At 34.4% G+C, this 22,948-nt stretch overlaps 8 protein-coding genes across 11 annotated transcripts; 4 read left to right on the top strand and 4 right to left on the bottom strand.

Annotated features, from left to right (window-relative positions):
* The first annotated feature begins 1,248 nt into the window (after positions 1-1,248).
* On the top strand, positions 1,249-2,650 carry LOC116340215 (tRNA pseudouridine synthase-like 1). Its single transcript, XM_031766568.1, has 6 exons — positions 1,249-1,441; positions 1,497-1,844; positions 1,911-2,001; positions 2,081-2,092; positions 2,154-2,297; positions 2,361-2,650. The coding sequence occupies exons 1-6, from the start codon at positions 1,317-1,319 to the stop codon at positions 2,628-2,630; spliced, it is 990 nt and encodes a 329-aa protein (XP_031622428.1). The 5' UTR covers positions 1,249-1,316; the 3' UTR covers positions 2,631-2,650.
* Positions 2,651-2,750: 100 nt separating this feature from the next.
* Positions 2,751-7,111, bottom strand: LOC116340043 (protein HID1). The gene is made up of 10 exons (XM_031766206.1): positions 6,852-7,111; positions 6,294-6,507; positions 6,061-6,209; positions 5,157-5,967; positions 4,815-5,045; positions 4,572-4,736; positions 3,906-4,477; positions 3,680-3,840; positions 3,447-3,605; positions 2,751-3,370 (listed from the first exon to the last, which is right to left on the bottom strand). Exons 1-10 carry the CDS (start codon positions 6,915-6,917, stop codon positions 3,307-3,309), a joined length of 2,592 nt encoding a protein of 863 aa, XP_031622066.1. The 5' UTR covers positions 6,918-7,111; the 3' UTR covers positions 2,751-3,306.
* A 242-nt stretch (positions 7,112-7,353) lies between these two features.
* On the bottom strand, positions 7,354-9,247 carry LOC116340259 (60S ribosomal protein L10a). Its single transcript, XM_031766656.1, has 4 exons — positions 9,114-9,247; positions 8,483-8,638; positions 7,759-8,080; positions 7,354-7,637 (listed from the first exon to the last, which is right to left on the bottom strand). The coding sequence occupies exons 1-4, from the start codon at positions 9,116-9,118 to the stop codon at positions 7,467-7,469; spliced, it is 654 nt and encodes a 217-aa protein (XP_031622516.1). The 5' UTR covers positions 9,119-9,247; the 3' UTR covers positions 7,354-7,466.
* Positions 9,248-9,573: 326 nt separating this feature from the next.
* On the top strand, positions 9,574-11,783 carry LOC116340257 (NADH-cytochrome b5 reductase 2). 3 transcript variants are annotated; one of them, XM_031766654.1, is made up of 4 exons: positions 9,574-9,624; positions 9,705-9,737; positions 10,541-10,718; positions 10,865-11,783. In XM_031766654.1, exons 2-4 carry the CDS (start codon positions 9,717-9,719, stop codon positions 11,593-11,595), a joined length of 930 nt encoding a protein of 309 aa, XP_031622514.1. In that variant the 5' UTR covers positions 9,574-9,624; positions 9,705-9,716; the 3' UTR covers positions 11,596-11,783. The 3 variants fall into 3 exon arrangements, with proteins under 3 accessions (XP_031622514.1, XP_031622513.1, XP_031622515.1); XM_031766653.1 differs by having other exon boundaries at positions 9,598-9,737; XM_031766655.1 differs by lacking the exons at positions 9,574-9,624; positions 9,705-9,737 and adding an exon at positions 10,221-10,356.
* LOC116340256 (alkylated DNA repair protein alkB homolog 8) lies at positions 11,704-14,383 on the bottom strand. Of its 2 annotated transcripts, XM_031766652.1 has the most exons (8): positions 14,125-14,383; positions 13,824-14,055; positions 13,401-13,748; positions 13,046-13,337; positions 12,657-12,948; positions 12,415-12,564; positions 11,859-12,354; positions 11,704-11,809 (listed from the first exon to the last, which is right to left on the bottom strand). In XM_031766652.1, the coding sequence occupies exons 1-7, from the start codon at positions 14,266-14,268 to the stop codon at positions 11,863-11,865; spliced, it is 1,950 nt and encodes a 649-aa protein (XP_031622512.1). In that variant the 5' UTR covers positions 14,269-14,383; the 3' UTR covers positions 11,704-11,809; positions 11,859-11,862. The 2 variants fall into 2 exon arrangements, with proteins under 2 accessions (XP_031622512.1, XP_031622511.1); XM_031766651.1 differs by having other exon boundaries at positions 11,704-12,354.
* A 115-nt stretch (positions 14,384-14,498) lies between these two features.
* Positions 14,499-15,867, top strand: LOC116340260. Its single transcript, XM_031766657.1, has 3 exons — positions 14,499-14,748; positions 14,876-15,016; positions 15,092-15,867. The coding sequence occupies exons 1-3, from the start codon at positions 14,685-14,687 to the stop codon at positions 15,388-15,390; spliced, it is 504 nt and encodes a 167-aa protein (XP_031622517.1). The 5' UTR covers positions 14,499-14,684; the 3' UTR covers positions 15,391-15,867.
* A 280-nt stretch (positions 15,868-16,147) lies between these two features.
* Positions 16,148-19,330, top strand: LOC116340255 (Bardet-Biedl syndrome 7 protein homolog). Its single transcript, XM_031766650.1, has 10 exons — positions 16,148-16,286; positions 16,358-16,481; positions 16,560-16,804; positions 16,875-17,261; positions 17,341-17,531; positions 17,605-17,722; positions 17,797-17,949; positions 18,040-18,413; positions 18,491-18,600; positions 18,667-19,330. Exons 1-10 carry the CDS (start codon positions 16,185-16,187, stop codon positions 19,056-19,058), a joined length of 2,196 nt encoding a protein of 731 aa, XP_031622510.1. The 5' UTR covers positions 16,148-16,184; the 3' UTR covers positions 19,059-19,330.
* A 48-nt stretch (positions 19,331-19,378) lies between these two features.
* Positions 19,379-22,939, bottom strand: LOC116340254 (tudor domain-containing protein 3). The gene is made up of 5 exons (XM_031766649.1): positions 22,772-22,939; positions 22,579-22,663; positions 20,700-22,034; positions 19,695-20,595; positions 19,379-19,587 (listed from the first exon to the last, which is right to left on the bottom strand). The coding sequence occupies exons 1-5, from the start codon at positions 22,807-22,809 to the stop codon at positions 19,469-19,471; spliced, it is 2,478 nt and encodes an 825-aa protein (XP_031622509.1). The 5' UTR covers positions 22,810-22,939; the 3' UTR covers positions 19,379-19,468.
* Positions 22,940-22,948: the final 9 nt, after the last annotated feature.

Raw genomic sequence — 22,948 nt, 5'->3', positions numbered from 1 at the left:
ATACAGAAAATTGAGTAGTATTTGAGAATTGAAGAAAAAAAATTTAATTATTTTTTTCATTTTTCGCCAATTTTTACCATCTATATGGGAAGCTTGTATGAAAAACACGGAAGACCGCTGAAATGGCACTGTCGTACGTCCGCACATATTTTGCATTTGTCATTTCAGCGGTCTTCCGTGTTTTTCATACAAGCTTCCCATATAGATGGTAAAAATTGGCGAAAAATGAAAAAAATAATTAAATCTTTTTTCTTCAATTCTCAAATACTACTCAATTTTCTATATCACCTGGTGGAATCGGAATGAAAAAAATCGCATTCCATATCATCTAAATCACGATCTGGACTTTTTTCACTGTTTGAGTGCTCTATACCGAGTCTCCGAGAGTTTCATATAAACTTGCTATGTGATGCCTATTGAATAGTAAGCGAATACCAATCGTGATTGAATCAATAGGCGTCATTTGGCTATTGCAAGGCGAGTTTATATGAAACTCTCGGAGACTCGGTATAGAGCATGAAAAGTGAAAAAAAAATCTGATTTTTTTCTCAATTTTTATGCACAACTAAATAGCCTATATCATCTGGTGCGACTGATTGTAAAAATTTGCTATTTCTGTCACCCAAATCGTTGTTCAATACTATCTAACTCACCCTTACATGTTATTTCTCAATGCATGGCATTGTGTTTACAAACAACGTTCTATTGACACACAACTGCGCAATAAAAATTGCTGATACAATCCATTTGATTGTTTATGAAATTTGAGAATAAGAAGTTTTTTTTCACTTTTTGTGTGTTCTATACCGAGCCTTCGAGAGTGTGAAATATTTATACCGTTAAACTGCGTCGCATATCAAAGCGAAACAAAATTCTGTTACTAAAACAAGGCAGAACAGTAACTAGTTATCAGCACAAAATGAAACTTACATATTTCGCATAATAAAAAGCCAATGTTCTCTATTCCTATGATAACTAAATATTGTCTCGCTTTGATATGCACCCGTTTTGAGTTCCGATTCGATATGCGAGTAATCAATAAGTTGTTTTTATTCTAGAGCGTTCATTTAACGTTCAGTAGTGCTTGTTATTTTACAATAAAGACCAGCAGCACCTCCAATCATATACAGACTATAACAACCAATATATGTCGATTTCGGCAACATATTTAAATCTGTCCAAATGCACAAAAATGTCAAAATTGTCAACCACAAGTTTTTGACATTTATATGTTGGTTGAAACGTCAAAAGTGTGTTTTTAATTTTCTAGGTTATTTGCTTTTTATTTAAATCCCGCAGAAAAAAAAAGACCGAAAATGATTCGTTATTTATTAAATGTGTCGTATATCGGGACTGCTTACAAAGGTGTAACAATGATTGAACCGTATTATCGTTTTCGCGATCTCAGAACCGTTCAAGGCGTCGTTGAACTTGCAATAAAGTAAGTGTAATTGTTACGATGAAATTCTGAATTCAAACGTTAAATTATTTAATAGAAAATTCTTCAAGGAGCGTTGTGAAGTCATGTGTTCATCCCGCACTGATGCTCGTGTACATGCGATCCATTCAACGTTTCATTTCGATGTGAAACAAAGCGGCACCAAACTTCAATTGGAGACTGAAAACGAAAAAATGGAAATAATTGCTACTTTAAATGAGAATCTGAAATATCAAAATGCGGCAATTCGAATTAGCGACATAAACCGTGTTGATGAAAAAACATTTTCCGCATTTCGAAATGTAGAAAGTCGATCGTATATGTATCGTATAGCAATAACATCGAGAAATAAGCGCGGTGAATGTATTGTGCCCATTGAAGAAGTGGATCGTTGTTATTTTGTAGAGTAAGTCGCTCATTGCAAATCAAATTTTTTATAATTTTTTTAAAATCAAAATCAATAAAATTTCAGATGCGATACTTTTGACATGGATAAGTTTAAAAGAGCCGCACAATTGTTTGTTGGAAGGCATGATTTTCGAAGTTTTATGAAATACTCACAGGTGAGATATTTTTAAATGTAATTTGAAATGCATTTGAATCGAAACTTATTGTTTTTATGATTTTGATTTTTACTTAAAGGAGGAAAAAACAGTGAGTAGAGACATTTTTTCGTTTTGATCATAAATAAAATTAGTTATTCAAACTGTTCTAGCAAGGTGTCTGTTATGCTCAACGAAAATTGATTTCGGTCACCGTGGAACCATCAAAAACTTCAACAATTTCTTTAAATGGCAGCGATAAACATTTTCAGTTTTATGATGTCACATTTACTGGGAATTCCTTCGTTTATCGGCAGGTAATGGAAAAATGTTGCCCCTTAAAAAAACAACATTTAAATTAAATAGCCTCGTCTTTTAAGATTCGAAATATAATGGGCGCACTATGTGCATGTGCACAAAATCGAATTACTGAACGTGATATCTATGAATTGCTGACAATTCCGTCACATAAATCGTGGAAAATGTTGAAGTATCAGGAGCTAGTTGAAACAGCGCCTGCTCATGGACTTTATTTTATTGGAATCAATTACAAACCCGAAAAAGAATGGACTTTAGAACCGATAGAAACTTCATCGCGTGGCTTACGAATGAAATCATTTTTATTATTGAAAGATACAGTAGTACCGTGAATAAAATAGTAAAAAACGAATATAACTTATCTCTATTTTTTCAAATTCTCTTAAAAATTGTTTTGGCGAGAAAAAAAAAATCTCGTCAATTTATTTTAAAAAATGAAACACTCTTTGAAATCACACTTTATGCAAATTTGTTTTATTCAAAAGCAATTATATACAAAGTTTTTTTTACGTTTTTATAGTCTTTTTTTCTGGCGCATTTAGATAATTTCAAGGTTTCGGTTGAATATTAGCAATCAAAGTAAAAATATCACAAAAAAATGGAACGAAAATTTTGTTTACAAAACCAATATGCGCAACAAATATAAATTGGTGTGTATTTCATTCAAAGTGAAAATTAAAATTACAAAATTAATCTCTTCGTCTGAAATATTAACTATAGTTAAGAGAAAATAAATAAATTTATTTTGATTATATCGTCATTTAGAATTGCACAAATGACCACTTTTAAATAAATTAAATCAAATAAACATATCGAAAAAAAAACAGGTATAGATATAGATATCATCCTAGGAATGAGACGATAAGCGAATATGCAAAAAAGATCTAAATTGGAAATTTCGGAAAAACAAAAATTGAATATTCCGACTGAATGTTTATCAATATCTGTGTGTATCATACACAATGTATGTGTCAAACGCAGAAATATAAAATGGAAATTGGATGGTGTTTAGACTCGTTGAATTTCGAATAGTTTCACCTCTGTATCGTACCAAATGGCCGGATCAATATTTCTGAACATTAAAAAAAGAGAAAAATATTTGAATTGTGAAAAATGAGGAAAACAACGAAAAATAAATATAAATTTACCTCAAATAAATGACTCCCCACATATAAGTGCGGAACCATGCGGTGGTCCCGCTATTTGCTTGGTATTTTCGAATTAGAATCGGATGGGGAACTGGCAACAGGCCAACCAATGTTCCATGTTGTAGGAATTTTAAAATTTCTGATTCGTCGGTTAAGCCCCTGTTCAAAATTAAAGATCCAAAAAATAGAATTAAATGACAAAGAAAAATAAATTTTTTACATTCGAAACGTACTTATCGATGCAAATTTTCTCTACTTGAGGTACTAAAACTTGAAGTAATCTCATAATGGTTTGTAGCGGCAATTTGGCTCGCCATGATGCAACCCATTCTGGCGTTGGTGTCCAAACGGAAGCTGTATTCACTGGATTCGATGAAACACGAATGCTACCACGCTATTTGAATACAACAGAGAACATTAATTCAATATTATCTCGATTAAAATCTTTCAAAATTTTACCTGATTAACCGATCGTTTCAATGGTGCAATTGGTTCTTCTTGTTGATTTTCATCGATTGAAAGTTGTGAGAGTTCGACCTCTTGAATGTCTTGTATGTTTGTACTATCACAATGTTCATTCATGGGACTGAAATCGCATAGCGGTGCCTGTAACGGATGTGCTGACTCTTTTTCAGTCATTGAAGCAATAGCCGGTGTATCGGGCAATGATGCCTTTAATGTGCCCGGTTCGGCTGGTTTAGCTGGATGTGAGCCTTCCATTGATTCTTCAATATCGCTTTTATTTTCAATATTCGTACCATCTTCTTCTTCAATTGACGTAGATTTTGTTGTTGTAGCTATAGTTGGTGTTGGTGTTGCTATCGTTGACGTTGTATCTTCGATATTGAATGTAGTACGTTCCATTGTTGGTGAGGTAGTTCTAGGTGTTTTTACACGATTCACCGTTTGTGCAACACCCAATTTTCGATTACTCAAGCACTTTGAAATGCCTTGCACATCGGATGGCAAATTGGCCAGTGCATGAAAAACATGACGCTTTCGAATTATAGTATACACTAAATTTGCGTTGCCTAATGGAACAAATTTAAAATCGAATCCGTAAAATGTCTTTACTGCTTGAATCAACTATACTTGATCTTTAAAGTTTATGATTTATTGACTTACCATCAAACTGATATTGGATAATATTGTTGAAGATTTCCAATAAGAAAAACACTAAATGGTGATTTGATGGTGCCGAAAACAGAAACCATGGTGTACTAAATGCTTCTAATAAATGCAACAACTTGATGGCAGCCACCATCGACAAGGTTTTCAAATAAGGTGATACTGAAAAATATTGGGGGAAAATTTGTCTCATTCTATTTTTAAATTTTAACAATCAATTTTCGCAATTTTATTTCTTACCATTCACCAAAATTGTAAGCAAACAATCGAATAGTGGTTGCAGTCTTTGATGACCGGTAGCAATGATTTTGTGAAAAACGGTAATTAAGAGATCGGCATGTGAACCGGTAAAAACAGGAATGTCCATTGGTACAGTGGCTGTGTATGGTTTATTTAATCGTACGCCAAAATTTCGTTCGCCAGACAACAGCAACAAAATAAATACACCAATGTGCATAAGACCAACTCGAGCTGAAACGAAAATGAAGAAAAACAAAATCCAAAGAAATTTTTTGGTGAAAAAAGATCGTTCGCAAACTATCAAAAATACGAAGGCAAAAAAATAAAATAAAGTGTACGTACATTGATCGGCGCGTGAATCGTTCAAATGGTATAAAATTGGTACTAAAACATCGAGAACGTCACTACTTTTCAATACGTAGTACAGAAATTTCTTATTATAGTCGCAAATTTTCCAAAAGAATACAAGCAATTCTTGGTGGCAATGCAAACGTTTCGTCGAATTGGGTAGATAATTTTGAACGAGTGGGTTGTTGAGTAGGCGTGTAATGCCCTTCAAGCAAAATTGAAAATCTTCATCACGATGAATGCGTGATAAGTAATTTATGAATAGATTATCGCCAACGCTATTTGCTTCCTCGAAACTAGTGGCACCCGAACTATTGGCCGACGCCAAATTTGTACCATTTGTGGCCAAAATCGACGATTGATGCAATGTCATATCATGATCGAGTGTTACAATTAAAATTTGTAGACATGCTTCGACCAATGGTTCCATTGTATCGGTGAAAATGAAATGATTGTATGGTACACCCAAACCGACTGGATCATACGAACAAACCGTATTCAAGAATGATGTGAACAACGGCAAAGCATGACGATTTTCGGCGCTTGTAAAATATGCAATCCATTTATTTGGCTCTTCACTTTTATTTGGTGTACGATACATGGTTTCACTGAAACATGTCAGCAATAATTTTAACAATTCGGTACGTCGTTGTTCGAACTGCGAGTTTTTTGGCGGTGAGTGAGCAAAACCAACGCCAGCATCCCAAATATACTCGCAACTATCGATGTTGGCCAATTCTTCTGCTTTATCGGGACCCGATCGACGGGCGGCTGTAACTGTGAAATCAGGACAGAATAGCAAGTCCTGTGAAATAGACAGAATGAAGACAATCAAACATCAACTCTTTCAAATCAGTTTTGAATTTGGTGCAACATTGGATTTAATAAAGCTACATACACATATTGCATTCAATAAACTCTGTGCCAATGGAATAGTTGGTTCATTTTCATTGGCCGATGGTAGCGATGACCAAAAGAAGTCTTTCCACTCGCTATCTTCATGTATGTATGGAATGACTCTGGTGAGTAATCGTACACAATTCAATGCTAAACAAAAAAACACAACGAATAAACTTATTTTTTCAAAGTAAGTCCTGCCAATTTCAAATAAAATGTGAAATATTTATGTACCAGCTTGTTGTTCGGAGTGTGTACGACAACTACTGTCAACGGCACGTACAAGTCTTTCGGTCGCTTTGTAACACAGTGTGGCCAAATTGGCTGGATTATCTCGCCTCAGTGTTCGAATTTCATTGGACGGTACCAATGCAAAAACATCTTGAATGGAAGTACAATGGTCTGACCAAAATTGATCCCAAAAGATATCATCATTTGCATTTATTTGCTATAAAAATTGATAAATAAATCACATTATTTGGTGCATAAAATCAAAGAAATCAGCGGTTTATCGGCAAATAATGTCATTGCTGTGGTAAAATGAAACCACAATATGGTTACATTTTTTTGCCTTCATCAAAATTCACATGAAATAAAAAAACTCATTTTTAACGTTTTCATTTTACACACTTAATTCACCATTCACCCGTATTATTCTCGGAATCAATTAACTTTATTTGGTTGAATCGACGAGTGAAGATAAAAAAAAATCGATAACCTTTTGTTATTGTCTTTCTTTCTCTCACTCCACAAATGCGAAAATGTCGCTTATGCACTTGACCATTTATTTACCTGATCTTTGGTGCCAAGTTGAACAATTGCCTTACGAAAATTCAATTTTGTATCGACGTTGCCCATTGTCGATGTCGAGAAATTGAAATCAATTAGAAATCACCTCACTTCTTCACTGAAAACTTTTTTCTTTTCTTTTGAGGGTTCCAAGTGTACTCCGAATACCGAGATGTGTGTATATGTTGTAGGCGCAGAGACAACAACAACAATAATACTACTACGACATACTGTATGAGTCTTTGACAACACAACACACAACAACGCAGTCAGATGTAGAGTGCTTACATATTCGTCGATTTCAGTTTTGACAATGCGATTTGACGTCGATTTCGACAACAGATGTCGCCACTATCGACCGATGACGAGACCTTTCAGAAAATATCTCTATAGAACCAAACTCAATTTTTATTCGAAAATATTTAACCAATTAAGTTTCATATAAATGTCGATTGCTTTGAACAGATAATAATAAGAAGAAAAAAAAAGTTGAATGAAAGACACTTTTGATTTGTTTTAATTGAAAATGTTTATTGAATCATCATTTTCAAAGATTTGCAAGAAAAGAAAAGATCCCTTCGTAAAGAGATAAATACGTTTCTGATAGCGTACACATGCTTAGTAAAGACGTTGTGGTGGTCCCATGGTTGATTTGATGTGCAATGAACGAACGTTTTGCCAATGCTTCTTGAGCAATGAAACCAAGAAATTGATTGACAAGTGAATGTTTTGGACCAATTCATCTTGGGTCATGTTGACGTGACCAACGGCAACGGAAAGGCACAAAACCTGAAATAGATGAAAATAAGGTTGGTAAGCGAATTAGTAATGAAGATTTTCTTTTAAGAATTAACAATTCACATTTGAGATTAAAGCAATTCGTTTTATAAACAAGATGTCGAAAACTCACCTTCTTCATTTGGAATTTGATGGTGGCTTTGACTTCGTCGATTTTAGCAACCATGGATTCGTTGTGTTGCAATAGACCAGGGAATTTACCGGCTTTGTTCAAACCTGGACCCAACAAACGTGGAATTTGCTTGATCAATGATTCGGATGCCAAGAAAGCGTCGTATTTTTTGGCCAATTTCTTGACCAATTTCTTGTTTTTGTTCAACTTTTTCAAAGCTTCAGCATCCATGAATGGAATGTCAAGGGCTTTGGCTTCGTCACAATGTTGTTGATCACCAAGAACGCACACTTGCATCTTTGGGCGTGGGATGTTCTTAAGCCTATTCAAATTAGAAATTTAAAAAAAATATATAGAAATGCATGAGTCTCAAGTAGAAATAGCTTCATTTAGTTTTTGTCTAGAATTTTTTTTTTCTGTAATCTGGAATGTGTTTACGAGTCGATGTTTCGAACAACTCACCACTGTGATGCGCATTCTTAATCACACTATCTTGGCTTAAATACAAATATTTGGTGATTGCTTTCGCAATGACCTACTCAATTCATTTAAGACCCTGAGTGCAGGTCCGCCACATAATCCAGTGGCTTCCTGAACAATGATCAATGTTTTTAAAGCGCACACATATTTTTTGTTTGTGTTTTTTTCCCAAAAAATTATTGGATTTAAATCAATGACGAATCATTCGCTTAAAAACAATGTTCAAAATCAGGTAGAAACGTACTTGACAGTGCCGGAGAAACGCTTGTCCTTTTGTGGATCGTAGTTCTTCAATCCAATTTGCAATTCGACGGACTCAAGAAACTTACGTTTCTTGGTCTTTGAATGTTCAACCATGCTGTTGACAGACTCATAAAGAGTGTCGCGAGAAACTTTTGATCTGAAATGTGAAAAGGAAAAAAAAAATGAAAAAAGGTTGTTATTGAAATCGGGGCTGCGTGTGTCAAATGGTTTATTGCTTGAATGAGATGAATGTTCAATTAAATCAGGAAAAAATCGAACAAAGTGAATACGATGATCTCTCACAAAACTGATTATAATTCATTATTATGTTGCAATTTCGTCCATGCCGCATAAAACAATTGTAATTAGTTAAAGCAGTTGGTTTAAAATTGCCACAAAAATTATTGCAATCAGCACCCGTATGAAAAACCGCGAGACCGGTCGACAATTTTTCTTTCGCCAATTTTCACATTAAATCGAATAAATTTCGAAAAAATTCACAAACAGAAATGATTATCACACTTTTCACTACAAAAAAATATAATTTTTTCGAAAATTCGAACGAGGATGATTGCAATAATTTTCGATTTAAGTTGATTTTGGTTGAAAAGTTTTTTGTTGGTTTAACTCACGTCATCTTTGAAACGATGTGTACAGTTTCACGTTGAAATGAAAAGAGAACCGAGTATATTGTTCGTCGCTATATGTGAGCGAGGAAAGCACGTTTTTGATTCGCATGAAGTTGGCACACAATGTGACAGTCCAGTGGTGATGGTTTTGAGTGCGTTCAATTCGTTTTCGATGGAGCACATGTACAATTTCAATTTTAATATCATCATTACTTTCGATTTTTATCTCATTTGAGATACACACATTGTCTTCCAGAATAATCTGCCTTCGACGACATTAAATTCGGACTTTGAACGATGTGCAATATATAAATTAAAAATTAAATGAAATATATAGCTTGTCATAAAATTTCGCGCCATGGAATTTATATTGCGAATGTGACAGCTTATTTCATTTTAATAAATCAATGTCATGAACCTTGGAGGTTGAAAACAACAATGAAGAAGAACGAGACCAACATGCATGAATAAGCTTAGAATGTAGGTTGTTGGCGGTGAACCTGTTACCAACTCAGTATGAATTATCTGTGTTAAATAATAATACCACCGATTTTGATTTTTGTCTAACTAAAGAATTTAATTTTGCTATTGCAGCAGTAAATCAACATGGTTATCAATACGTCCGATGTAAGTAAGAGAAAGGAAATATTAATAACATTAAACTGATTTCTTGGTGCAATTTGTTTATATTTGATAAATTTGTTTGTTTGTGTGTGTTTGTGCGGCAAGTAGCATGTGTGCAATGTCAATTGATAATCGCTGATTGATGCATGCTTTGATCAATTTCGAATAGTAAAAGCACACCGTTACGTAATTTCTTCGTACTCATCGAAGTACCATTTTTCATACACAAGCCCATTTCATGCGTTGCCGAGATAACATTCAAACTAGTGTCTACGATCATTTTCGAATGATGAAAAAAAAACCGAAAGGTTTCGTTGTAAAATCGGTTTAACCTTGAGATCGAGAGAGTCGATGTTTCAACATGAAAACGCAATATGAATAAAATAACTCTTGATGATATTGTTGTATATTTTTGTCTGTTTATGGCACGATACGTTTGTATTTGTTTCATTTTTCAAATTTATCGCATGTTCAGCACAATGATTGAAACGATTGATTATGTCTACTTGGAATTCTGACACAGTATTGTTGTGATCAGTGACAAAATCGTTTCACTTATTTTTATCGTTGAATTAATTTTCGTTAAGGTTTTGAATTGTTCTAGATTCTAATGTCATTTGAGGTGAGATCATCGAACCAATTTAAATTAAATTTGCATTCGATAAAAAGGAAAATTATGGAAAAAAAAGAAACCATTTTTTGTGACAATTTTTTTGTAAAAATTACATTTTTGCTATTGAAAATGCCAAAAAGTCGTAACAACTCAAGAAAGAAAAAAACTAATATAAATGATTTGTTATTTACAGGTATTGCCTGTGTTTTTTGGGCTCGCGGCCGTAATAACGGTTGCAGTTGCTGCTCATTTTTACTTTTCGAAATCATCAAAAGATGGCAAAAAGAAAAAGTTAATCACATTGTTAGATCCAACCAAAAAGTATTTATTGCCGCTTATTGAAAAGGAGGAAATCAGCCACGACACAAAACGTAAGTATAATCAGAAGTCAACCTTTTGAACTGAAATTGAGAATAATCATAGATTTTTAATGAATCATGTCGCCCAACACATTCATTAGATAAGATTACATCGCACAAATGGGTGCTAAATATTTTTTTACTACATTTCATTTTAGGTTTTCGATTTGGTCTACCGTCTGCCGAGCATGTTTTGGGTCTGCCAATTGGTCAGCATATCCATTTGATTGCTACAATAAATGAAGAAAATATCATTCGTGCCTATACCCCAGTGTCAAGTGATGAAAATAAAGGATATGTTGACTTAGTAATTAAAGTTTATGCCAGCGGTGTTCATCCGAAGTTTCCGAACGGCGGTAAAATGTCTCAATACGTTGATTCATTGAAAATAGGTGATACAATTGCATTCCGCGGTCCAACCGGCAAACTTCAATATTTGGGCGATGGTATATTTAACATTCGCAAACCAAATAAACCAACTGTTGATATGAAGGCAGAATATATCAATATGATTGCTGGCGGAACTGGAATTACGCCAATGCTTCAATTGGTGCGTGAGATTTTGACACGTGCCAAAGAAACACGTTACAAATTAGCTCTGTTATTTGCCAATCAAAGTGAAAATGATATTTTACTGCGCAACGAATTGGACTCATTGGCTGCTGAATATCCGGATCATTTTAAAGTTTGGTATACCGTTGATACAGCATCCGACAAATGGACGTACAGCACTGGTTTCGTGAATGCTGACATGATTCGTGACCATTTGTATCCGGCCTCAGATAGCACAGTTGTACTTATGTGTGGACCACCACCGATGATCAATTACGCTTGCATACCGAATCTAGACACACTTGAATACAATGCAGATCTTAGATTTGCCTATTAATTTATTTTGAAATTGAATTTTTTAAGATAAAAGAAACACTGTACATGAGAGAGATTGAGAACCAATTCAAACACACGTTTTTTGTAAAATACATTTAATGCTGATGTATACTTGAAAACCATATATGGCAAGGGATTATTTGTTATTTTTTTGAAGTTAATAAAATCGAAAAAAAAAATTTGCGGACATTTTTTTTGTGTAAAGATTTTTATATCTCAACAAATCTCTATGATGACAATTGAATAGATTTATACTGATTATATTTCATCAACTCGTTGTCTTCTTTTGAAAAATCACACACCAGTTCCCTTGATCGTAATAACTTTTTTCAATGGAAATATTCTCAAATCGCTTACAAAGTGTTTCTAATTCGTTTTCTTCAAAAACATGGTAAAATCGAAGAAAAGTCATTGGCTGTTGAGCGCTTGCATTATTTTTTTCTTCTACCATGTTTGCATTTGTTGGATTTTTCAATTTCCATGGCACCAATATGTCCGTATGTTCAAATTGCGTACGATTCGTATGAATTGGTAGAGATGAATCGCTATGTTGTCCAACAATTTCTGTTGTATTTTTCACCACACTCTTTTCATCGTCACCATTTTCATCATCATCAGTTTTCCGGTTATTTCGTTTGTTTTGTCGTAAATAGCTGGATTTGGTTTTTAGCGCTTGATTTTTTGCCCATACATAAATCAATCCACGACCGTTGGGTCGTAATATTCGAATCATTTCTTCGATAGCATGTAATCGCCGCTCCTAAAAATTAAATAAACAATAATAATCGAAAGAAAACCATTAAATTATAATATTTCTTACTTCAGATGCCAGGTGATGAATCACTGCGATACTAATGCACCCGTCGACGGAATTTGAACGTATTGGAACTGCTAGGCAATCACATTGAAATATATTGAATTCACGCTCACGACACACATTCAAGAGGCCATCACTGCGATCGCATCCAATCTAAATCAATTTAAATTATTTTCCATTTTATTTTTTGATAATTTTGAAAACTGAATTCATTGAAACTCTACGAAAAAACCCATTCCCCTTACCTCAAAAATATTCCGATTCGATTGCAAGTATTTGCCATTGCCGCATCCAATATCAACAAGAACACTACCCTCTTCAAATTCTTGTATAAATTTATCAACTTGTGGCCATGGTGAATGTCGAGTTTCGCTAAAATGATTCGCAATTTCGTTGTAGACTTTGTGTACATTCTCCAGTTCACACAATGATGGATTTTCAATTGAACTATTGGTGCTATTCGCTTTTGAGTTGCGTTTTTGATATGTATCACAAAGCGAATAGTACTCACATTTACATTCCGATAATTTGGACAGCCTAATTAGCACAAATGCAAAATTTTATCATGAGCAAAATGAAAAAATCACAAAAAATTAGATGACATTTTAAAGAGAAGAAATTAAATCTTATTTACCAACGAAATGTGTATGAAATGCGCTTGGATCGAAATTTCGTAGTAAGATGACCATCAGCATCTCGTATGACATCAATTTTTCTGGGTGTTATGCCATGTTTCCAACCATATCTCGATTCACCCGACATAATAATCAATGATCGTCGCGGCAATGATATTGAAACATGTGATATATATTCTTTTGCGTTTGAAATGATTGGCTTTCGGAATTCCATTACAATATCACTGGCCAGTGACAGTGAAACAATTGCATCTTCAAATGCGCTATGAGTGTCAACGTGCGGTGGAATTCCTGAAATATTCAACGAATTTTTACAATTTTCGGTTTTCGTTGCAATTTGTTATCTATGCGTACCTTGACCCGGTTCATATTTATTAACCGTTATTTGATGCGGCGGTTCATTTAAAACATTATTAATTTTTCGATCACGAAATTTATCCCAAAGAAAATTGCATTGATCCGGTATTTTGTCATCGACTAAAGGTTGGTCAACATCAACATTGTTCGTGTCATATCGAAATTCGTAGCCAAAATGTTTCACTTGTCGATGCTTCAAAATCGAATTGTTCTGCTCTTCTGTTGGTTTCCATTCGATTAAATTGACTAGCATTTCTTCTTCGGCTGGTGTTATAAAATCTTCGATGATTACAAGGCCCGGCGGTAGATTTAGCTGACTCTGATCATTGACCATTTTTGTTGGCACTAAATCACAAAAAGAGTGACATGTTCAATGCAATAGTTGATTTACAATCAATATACAAATGGTGTCAAACCAACCTCCTGTGGAATATGTTAAATAAATGACTGTATCATTCTGTCCGAGGCGACTCTTAGCATGAGTACCTTCGTAAATTTTAATTGCATTAGCTTCATCGGCGCAAACCACAAAACAATAAGATTTATTAAGCAGCAGACACACGTCGATTATGTCACCGTATTTGGAGAATTCAGACACTAATGCAGTTTGATCGAGTCCAGTCGATAGTCCAGCATTGCATACCACCAAGTTCTATAATAAATCCATGAAATTATAAATCATGTACAAATTTTAAATGGTTGTTTATGTGAAAAAGCATACGCGACTTGGTTGATCACAGCAAATGACGCCTGCATCAGCACCTATCATATGTTGAAATCGCTTTTGTTTTCGTTGAATTTTCTTCTCTAGATTTTTTGATGGTACGCCCACAGTTTTTTCATCGTTATTATCTAAAAGTGTCATTATTCTAACAAAGTTATCGAATATCTTGGAAAAAAAAATTCACGCACGTTTTGTTATTGCATCTATTTTTGACAGCTTCACTATTTTTTTTAAATAATGTGCGTCTACTGTCACAACAAATGTCACATCGATACCAACACATCGACTTTTTTGGTCGCCATTTTTTCCACAACAATGATTCAAAAGGTGTTGATGTATGTGTGTGAGTAGACCACTTGATGTGTCATTTGTGAAACGAATTAAACAAACGATCATATTAAAACGCACACATAATAATTGGGCGTTGTTTATGTTTTTATTAAATTTATAATTTTATTTCTAAAACTGTGTAGTTTTACTCTCATTCTACTGAGACGAATAAATATAAAGTATTTATTTGTCATTTTGAGCGTATTTGGCAGAAATAAAATTTGAAAATGATGAAAGTTCAGGTGCAATCAATTGTTGCACTAATCAGTGTATTGCTATTGATCGAACAATGTAAGTTGTGTTTTCTTTATTAATTCAAAAATGCAACAAACACCTTTCCGCACACATTAAGAGTCTACCAAAAAATATTTAATTTTGTTGGATATTTTTGATTGGTAAACAATTTATTTTCTTATAGGCAATGCAATTTGGTGTTATCGTTGCACATCGGCGACTCCGGGTTGTGCCGAAAATTTCCATTGGCGTGGTATTGGCTATTGGGGCGAACAGTGCCCTGAAGATAATGATATTTGCGTTAAAGTAACTGAACGCAAAGGAGGTATGTTAATTTTGTGGTTGACTTCCATTCATCGTTAACACAATAACAATGAACATACATTTCTAATTTGCTTAGCGTCTGTGACAATAATCCGTGACTGTTTGAGTACGCTGAGCAGTGGCTATCGGACCGATTTGCCTGCCGATCGTTATGAGGGTTGTCGTCCAGCATCAAAAGATGTTCGACTTGGACACTATGTATTCAACAATACGATCAAAGAGCTTGATATAAGACGTGATCATTTCGATTCGACAACGTTCTGTTATTGCTTCCTTGATCATCGTTGTAACGGTTCCACGTCGATAAGTGCATCAATTTGGTCATACAGCATTGGAATTGCAATTGCATTGATTACGGCATCTAGGCTCTTTTGAAATAATTAAATTTTACTGAACACACATAATTTGTCACATAATAGTGACACTATTGTTATGAATTTTCAAGAAATCTCAAACATTCCAATTCATTGCTGCCCAAAAATATCATGTCACTCTTTGACAGAATACAATAACAAAAACACCGGAAAATCAAAGTAATTTTTATATAAGTCATAGACCGATATTCTTTCGAATTTTTTTTTTTTTTTGTACCGATAACTTGGAAATTAAGTCGAACTTTTTGCCCATTTTACATTTGACAATTGAACAACTTTTGTTTGTTAAGATAAGCAATTTATTCCGTCCAAAATAAAAATATTGAAAAACTCTTTATAAATCGTTGTCCGTCCAAGCGATTTATATCTATAATTATAGTTAGTAGATTTACCATTTTGTACAAAATATAGTCCGATGATTATGCAAAACAATAATGTATTTTTTAAAAAAATCAACAACCAATAAATGACTTTTACATACATTAAAAATGACTTTTTATTCTTCTAACATTTTTATTGTTTCCAGTAATACTTTTTTTCTCTCGAAAAATCCAAATGAGAAAAAAAACTGAAAATCTTTAATTTATTCAAAAGTTTCATTTGCATGGATATTGGACACATAGGCTATTTTTATGGCAATTGAGCAGTTGCCATGGGCAACCATAACATAAAAACATACGTTTTACATAAATAAATGATTTGAATAGTTAGTAGTGCAAATAGGCTTGTGTCATTTGTGTCACCATTAGATTTTTTCTCTCTTTTAATTGAAATTTCTATCAATAAATTTCAGAAATGGAATTGGAATTGAATCGAATAGATTATTGTTCAATTGGAGCAACGCTGCCAAATTGTATGAAATTGGTGCCAGCACCGCGATACAAGGAGCAACAACGTGTATGCATTTTAATGTTTTGTTTTCAATTTAAAACATATTTCTAAATAAAATTGACCCGTGTCATTTTCAGATTGTTGTTGGCGATCAAGATGGTATAGTGCAACTATTTTCAATGAAAAAAGAGGAACTGATAATTCACTTTAAAACTCTACCCTCCGAAAGAATTCAGTCTGTCCAATTGAGTGGAACACCCGGTAATAATCTTTATTTTTAAAAGCAAGAGCTCTTGCTTTGAATTACAACATTTCAAATTGTCTATCAATGTGTTATAGGGTCATTGCCTGATAAAATTTTCGTTGCATCGGATAATAAAGTGAAAGCATTTAATAAAAAAGGGAAAATCTTTTTAACGTTTACATCGAATTTAACGGAACCGATAAAAACGATGTTTGTATCGGGTAACGATATGATCTTATGTGGAAATCATGTTTATAATCATTATCGAGATTGTAAGGATATCGGTTCGTATTTGTGCGGCGATACAATTGTTGATGTGGTTGCACTGTGTCCGAACAATGTGCGTATACAATTTTTGACTTCAATTTCTATGTTTGCGTAATTGATTTTCGTTCTTAATTTTTTGGCAGACTAGCCGTATAATCACTGTGCTCGCATGCTCTGGCCGTGTACTTCGCGTACTTGAACATTGTCGTGTTCGTCAATCAATCGAATTGGAGAGTGTGCCGACCGTATTGCACGTACCAAAGGGATACAACGATCGTTTGATTTGTGGCATGACCGATGGACGTGTCGTTCTATTCAGAGTCGGTAATTTTGTGAGTAATTTTACCGAAGAAACGCTGGTTGAACCAAACGATAATTCAAGCGCTGTGACCACAATTGATGCATTCGATTTAACTGGAGATGGAAAAATTGAATTGATTGTTGGAAGACGTGATGGTTCGATTCAAGTGTACAGTTTACCAAGCGAAGAGAATGCATTTGATTTAAGTGTACGACAGATTTATAATGAGGTAATGTAAACATTATTCTTATTTTGATGTTGGTTACATTCAGATTGGATCAAATTTTATATTTTGTGGAAATTGACAGAATTTCAACGAAAGTATTTCAAGTGTTCAAGGCGGTACAATCGATTCCGGTGGTTACGTTGAAATTGTTGTGTGCACGTATACTGGTCGTATTTTTGGTTTGAGCACAAGATGCCCGAAGAAAAGTCTAAGCGATTCAATTATGAACCAAGGTTTTGCGGGAGACTCCAATGCGCGCATCGAAAAACTTAAGTAAATTTCGTTGAATTCTTTTTTGTCTTGCATTGTTTGAACCAATTTTCTATTGAAATGTCATTTTTGCCAGAGAGGAAATTCGAGAACTTGAATCGAAAGTACAACGAGAACGTGAACGATACAAATTATCAACGCAAACATTGTCTGGTGGATTTTCTGCAATACCAATGATGCCCATTAATTCAGCGGTATTATAAATTATGATTTGATATTCAATCAATGTTTGAATTTCAAACTAATGAGAAATAATTGATTATTTCAGTTAAATTTATCCAAAGACGATGCGTCTTATTCATTGACAATCGAAATACCCGCACCCATTGAATTTGTTTTGCTGCAAAGTAATGCACCAGTTCAATTGATTGACGTGGAAAAAAGTTCGGCGGTCGTTAGTTTTAGCCAATGTGATCCAAGTGTAAGTGAAAAAAAATGCTCCATTTGTTAGATATGGATATTTTTTGGTTATATGTATTTCATTTAAGAATTCGGTTTTCTATTTGTTAAGGCTGGAAATCATTTATTGGCAACATATCGCTGTCAAGTAGATGTGAATCGTTTGGATTTGAAATTTCGTACCATCGAGGGATCATATGGAACACTGCAAGCATTTATTACACCAAATATTCAACCAAAAGTATCACAGCTGCAAGAGCATCCAATCAAACCGCTATCATTGCACATGCGAATTCATTCATTTGATAAAGCCCGTCCCCATAATAAGTTAACGTTGAAAGGTTATTTTAGTCATGCCGAAGCTCACAATTGGATCAGCAATTGTATACCCGAAGTGCCGGAAAAATTACAAATTGTCAGCGATGAACGGAGTGTGTTGAATTTTCGAAATGTTTTTGTCGGCAGCGAATTGCAATGTGAATATACGTACGTCATCTTCATTTCAGACATTTCTTCGCAACACACATATTAAATCAATGCAAAAAATCTGTTTGTAATTATAGAAAAGGGGAAGCAACATTTAAAACGGAAAACGTTTCAACAATTTCGATTATAAAGGATGTTCTCACAAAAGAAGCAACCAAACGACGCACTAAATTGGAAATACTTCTTGGTTTGTAATTGAAAATTATTTTAAAAAAAGAAAAAAAAGAACAATGAATTTTTTTGATTTTCCTAGATGTAAATCGTTCGAGTGTGTCGTTTATGATTGGGTTAATCGAAGAGAAACTCGTTGAACATAATAAAATTCACAAGGAACATCAAATAATCAGTAGCCTCATTGACTTGGATATTCAAGACAGCAATGAACTCAAATCGTTGGGCAATGACTTTGCCGATATTTTGGAACGAAAAAATAAAATTATCGATGCGTACAATCGATCATCACATATATTGGATCGCATAAAAGATTTCATTGCCGGCATTTATGTTGATTATCACAAACTAAGAGGCGCTGACGTGCAATATAAAGTGAAAAATCTCGATGAATATGTCAAAAATTACAATAATGAAACTTTGGTTAATTACATATTAGGCATTTATAAAGCCGAAGATAATCTTCACATGTAATTGAGTTATTGAACGATAAGACAACCATTTCGTTTTGCAAAAAAATATTGTGTTTTGGAAAAAAAATATATCGAATCTAACATCGTATGGTGTTTGGGCTCAACTCTGCAAGCAATAAACGCTTTTATACAAACAAAGTATGATGGGATTGACGAAAAGGGTGATTTTTTTTGTATTTGTCAACAAATTTACTGTTTTATTAGATTTTCGAGATGTTGGTAGAAGAAAAAAAAATATTTTTTTTGTTACAATTTTAAAATAAATAAACTTAAAAGAATGAATTCATTTTGTTATTCGAAATAAAAAGTTAATATTGTGAACAAAATATTGTTTGTATTGAAATTTCGAGCATAAACTTTAGATTCACATTTTCTTTTGTGAAAATGTGCGAATGTATAAATTCATTGTGTTTATTTTCGCTGCGCTGGAGGAACGTATACTTGTCGATTGCCACGATATCGTTGCGGCGGTTGATTTGGTTGGGCTGGAATTTGAGGATGCAGCACAGCTGAATGATGAGGCCCGTGTTCTATTTTGTTGCAAATAGAAAAAAATATTTTTTTTTTTTTTCAAAAATAATCTCGATCTCTCCTCTCAAAAAAACCTATTTTCTCCTTCCGTCTTTGAAAAACTTACGCGCATGAAATGGTGGTTGATGAAAATGCGGCGGTGGTCCGGCTTTGTTTGGTGGTAATTGTGTGTATGCAATTTGATGAATTTGTGCTGGTGCTTGCATAGCATTATACTGATTGATCGGTTGATGATTGGCATCGGTAATCGGTAAACAGTCGGTGTGTAAGACTTCTTCAAAATTTCCATATTCAGGAAAATGAACGACACACGTTTTTTCGGTGACCGCTTGAATTTCAGCATTGTAATACTTTTCGTCTTCCCAATACTTGGCCAAACATCGATCGCCGACTTTGAAACTCCATAAAAATGGTTGGGCTGATTGAGGCATTGCTGGTAAACTGTACGCTGGTACATTTGGATTGATGTAATTTGGTTTCGGTGGTGGTGGAATCGTTTGTTGCACAGGAATAATTGGCATTTGTTGATTCTGCATATGGGCATGCTTCAGATTCGGTTGATTGTTCGACACAGCCAGATTGTTTGTCGCATACACATTGTTGTTGCCAGTGCTTGCGCCACCGCTACCGCTACCGCTATTCGGATTATTTACGGCTTTCGATGGTTTTTGATCGCTCATTTTCAATACATTCATTGCAAACTCATTTGTTTCCTTATTTTGGAATCCCATTATTTTGTACGGATTGTAAGGAAATTGTTTTGCCTGCGGAAACATTTCTTCAAAATTGGCATTACGTTGCTGCTGCTGTTGTTGTTTTTGTTGATGATGATGATGCTGAGAGGGTGGTGCTTGACCTTGATTCGACTTATGTGGCTTATTATCGTTATTTATTTCAAGATTTGCGGTCGCATCAATTAAACTTTTAACATTCGGCTTTGGTTTCGCGTGTAACGGTAGATTCGAATTTGATAATACTTTTCGATCGTTTGGGCCTCGTTTATTGTTCTGTAAAAAGATAACAATGAAATGAACGAGTTTAAATGGATAACATATTTAGATGATGGACAAAAAGTGTTCAATTCAAAATAAAATAAAATGTAAACACTCACCATATCATGATGATGGCCATCGGATGCAGATGGATTGTTCGATTGTGCCGAATATCGTGAGTTTTTCGCATTGTTCTGTTGATAGTTGTGATTTGGATTTTGGTATGTTTGATTGTTCGTCTGGGATGATTTATACGATGGTTGATGCTGTTGATGTTGTTGTTGTTGTTGTTGCGTTGGTTGATGATACTGCTGGAATGTTGGTTTGCTATTGTTCTTTTCCGCATTATTATCATTCCATTTGGAACGATTTTGAGATTCATCTTTCTTCTGTCGACTAGCAAAGCTCGATGAAATGTTATTCTCAAATTTAGATGAATTGCTTCGTTGTGAGTTTGGTTTTCCACCAGCACCACCTCCGCTGCCATAATCATTACCATGCGATGATTGATTTGGTAGCCGTGCATTGGATTTTGCTGGTGGTTCAACGTCGGGAATTTTATCCGATAGAAAATCAAATAATGAAACTTTACCGGATGGTTTAGCCGGTGGTGGTTCGTCCGACTTTCCGCCACGTCGTGAACTTGGTGCGGTTGCTTCAGGTAGTCTTGTACGTTTTTCCGTTGTTTCATTACGTTTTTTCAGGCTGCCCATTGCTTTTTCCAAATTATTACGTGACATTTTCAATGCTAGCTTCGCTTGCTCTTCGGTGTAACCTTTGTCCATAATTTTCTTAACATTGTGATCCATTAATTGACGATTATTACCGCCAAATTGTTTTCTCACTTCACCTTTGGTGGCTGCATCGGCAATGGCACTATTTCGCAACGCTAAAAATTCACTTTCCTCTTTCGATATTTCTTTCGTTTTAGGCTCATTCAAACTCTTGAAACTGGTATCATCGTTGGTACCTTTAATTTTATTGCCAAATGATATCCATGGAGGTGGGCTTCCCTTCAATGTATCACCATTCGATTTTTTCGAACTGGCTCCACCAATACCGGCATATTTGGCAAGCGTACGATTCGTTTCCCATTTTTCATATAGCGTTTGTACTTGTCCGCCCAAAATACTGATATTCTGTGGTGTCAACGATAAAAATCCTTGAATCACTTTAACTGTATTCCGTAAAAGAACCTTTGTACCAGGTGCTACATTTATGCTAAATGATGACAAATAATCCAAATCTAAGCCGGAACAGAATGTTTGGCCATCGGTTAAATCGATTTGAAGTAGTCGTGGTGATGTTTTTGATTCTTGATTCACTTTTGGCGCTGATATGTTTCGCACATTAACCACTTGCAATACAACACCGCTCGGCGGTAGATCCACTTTCGATGATTTGACAACATCATTTGGTAGTCCACCATTTATAACTAATTCACGTAAATCATGCTATATTTATGCGACAATTTGAAGTAGAAAGAGAAATAAAAAAATAAAAATAAAATATAAGTGAAAATAATGATGTGTACAAAAGCAAAATGACGCAAAAAAATTTCAAGTGTACGATATTAATTTAGTCAGTGTTTATATGTCAAAACCGATTTCGAAAGCATACATATACATCTATTTATAAATATATTCAATCTGGTGTGAAACACAGCCAAAGAAATATTTGCCCATTACTTTCATTTGTCGGTGATATTAGAAACACACATGCAACAAACAATATCATTTGAAACAAAAATGAGAAAACGAATTTTGAATTGACGAATGAGTCTTTTCTATCAATGTTTTCTATCAATTTTGTGATGCTATTTATTTGTCGCTTGTCAAAAATGACATGAAATTAAATTTGCGTCAATATTTGCGAATCATGAATATCAAAATAGAAACTATTCGATTCGATTCATGAATACACCGCCTTAAATATATCGGCATTTCAAGAAATTGTCGTCATCGTCGTTGTTGGGACGAGAAATTGAATATAACTTACGTCTAATGCACGCTTTGTCAACTCCTTTACGTCACCGATCAAACCATTTTCATTGAGTTTTTTCAGACCATCGTCGCTGATATACCTGCAAACCACATAATTCACCGCACCATTAATTACATTGACCAATTGATTTTTACTTATTTTCAATGAAATGTCACTTAAAACATTAAATTATTTGCATAAAACTTACCAGCCTTCGTCTTTTAATTTCTGTAATACAGTCGCCATATTGGTGTTTACATAAAACTGTTTCGCACCGTTCGTATTCTATATATTCACAGTGTGTGTGTTTTCGTGCTCACACATAAATGCGGTACAAATTATGTGTCAGAGTGTGTATATACTGCTTGCCCAGCCGAAATGGAAT

Source organism: Contarinia nasturtii, unplaced genomic scaffold, assembly GCF_009176525.2.
Source record: "Contarinia nasturtii isolate CC-2019 unplaced genomic scaffold, AAFC_CNas_1.1 Cnas_scaffold_630, whole genome shotgun sequence".
NCBI classification, from domain to species: Eukaryota; Metazoa; Arthropoda; class Insecta; order Diptera; family Cecidomyiidae; genus Contarinia; species Contarinia nasturtii.
This window is presented reverse-complemented; position numbering and strand designations above follow the sequence as displayed.

Coding starts and splice junctions, on each gene's coding strand:
- LOC116340257 (XM_031766654.1), top strand. CDS start 9,717: ATGGTTATCAATACGTCCGAT. Junction 9,738..10,540: donor TGGTTATCAATACGTCCGAT/GTAAGTAAGAGA, acceptor TGTTATTTACAG/GTATTGCCTGTGTTTTTTGG. Junction 10,719..10,864: donor AATCAGCCACGACACAAAAC/GTAAGTATAATC, acceptor ATTTCATTTTAG/GTTTTCGATTTGGTCTACCG.
- LOC116340255 (XM_031766650.1), top strand. CDS start 16,185: ATGGAATTGGAATTGAATCGAATAGATTATTGTTCAATTGGAGCAACG. Junction 16,287..16,357: donor GATACAAGGAGCAACAACGT/GTATGCATTTTA, acceptor TGTCATTTTCAG/ATTGTTGTTGGCGATCAAGA. Junction 16,805..16,874: donor TTGCACTGTGTCCGAACAAT/GTGCGTATACAA, acceptor ATTTTTTGGCAG/ACTAGCCGTATAATCACTGT.
- LOC116340043 (XM_031766206.1), bottom strand. CDS start 6,917: ATGGGCAACGTCGATACAAAATTGAATTTTCGTAAGGCAATTGTTCAA. Junction 5,046..5,156: donor CGATTCACGCGCCGATCAAT/GTACGTACACTT, acceptor TTTTCGTTTCAG/CTCGAGTTGGTCTTATGCAC. Junction 3,841..3,905: donor TGAAACGATCGGTTAATCAG/GTAAAATTTTGA, acceptor GTATTCAAATAG/CGTGGTAGCATTCGTGTTTC.
- LOC116340260 (XM_031766657.1), top strand. CDS start 14,685: ATGATGAAAGTTCAGGTGCAATCAATTGTTGCACTAATCAGTGTATTG. Junction 14,749..14,875: donor ATTGCTATTGATCGAACAAT/GTAAGTTGTGTT, acceptor ATTTTCTTATAG/GCAATGCAATTTGGTGTTAT. Junction 15,017..15,091: donor AGTAACTGAACGCAAAGGAG/GTATGTTAATTT, acceptor TAATTTGCTTAG/CGTCTGTGACAATAATCCGT.
- LOC116340215 (XM_031766568.1), top strand. CDS start 1,317: ATGATTCGTTATTTATTAAATGTGTCGTATATCGGGACTGCTTACAAA. Junction 1,442..1,496: donor GTCGTTGAACTTGCAATAAA/GTAAGTGTAATT, acceptor ATTATTTAATAG/AAAATTCTTCAAGGAGCGTT. Junction 2,298..2,360: donor ATTCCTTCGTTTATCGGCAG/GTAATGGAAAAA, acceptor TCGTCTTTTAAG/ATTCGAAATATAATGGGCGC.
- LOC116340259 (XM_031766656.1), bottom strand. Junction 8,081..8,482: donor CGTTTCTCCGGCACTGTCAA/GTACGTTTCTAC, acceptor TAATTTGAATAG/GCTTAAGAACATCCCACGCC. Junction 7,638..7,758: donor TCAAATTCCAAATGAAGAAG/GTGAGTTTTCGA, acceptor CATCTATTTCAG/GTTTTGTGCCTTTCCGTTGC.
- LOC116340254 (XM_031766649.1), bottom strand. CDS start 22,809: ATGGCGACTGTATTACAGAAATTAAAAGACGAAGGCTG. Junction 22,664..22,771: donor AAATTAAAAGACGAAGGCTG/GTAAGTTTTATG, acceptor TGTGGTTTGCAG/GTATATCAGCGACGATGGTC. Junction 19,588..19,694: donor TCAACCACCATTTCATGCGC/GTAAGTTTTTCA, acceptor GCAACAAAATAG/AACACGGGCCTCATCATTCA.
- LOC116340256 (XM_031766651.1), bottom strand. CDS start 14,268: ATGACACTTTTAGATAATAACGATGAAAAAACTGTGGGCGTACCATCA. Junction 13,749..13,823: donor TTTAACATATTCCACAGGAG/GTTGGTTTGACA, acceptor TTTGTGATTTAG/TGCCAACAAAAATGGTCAAT. Junction 12,949..13,045: donor ATTTCATACACATTTCGTTG/GTAAATAAGATT, acceptor TGTGCTAATTAG/GCTGTCCAAATTATCGGAAT.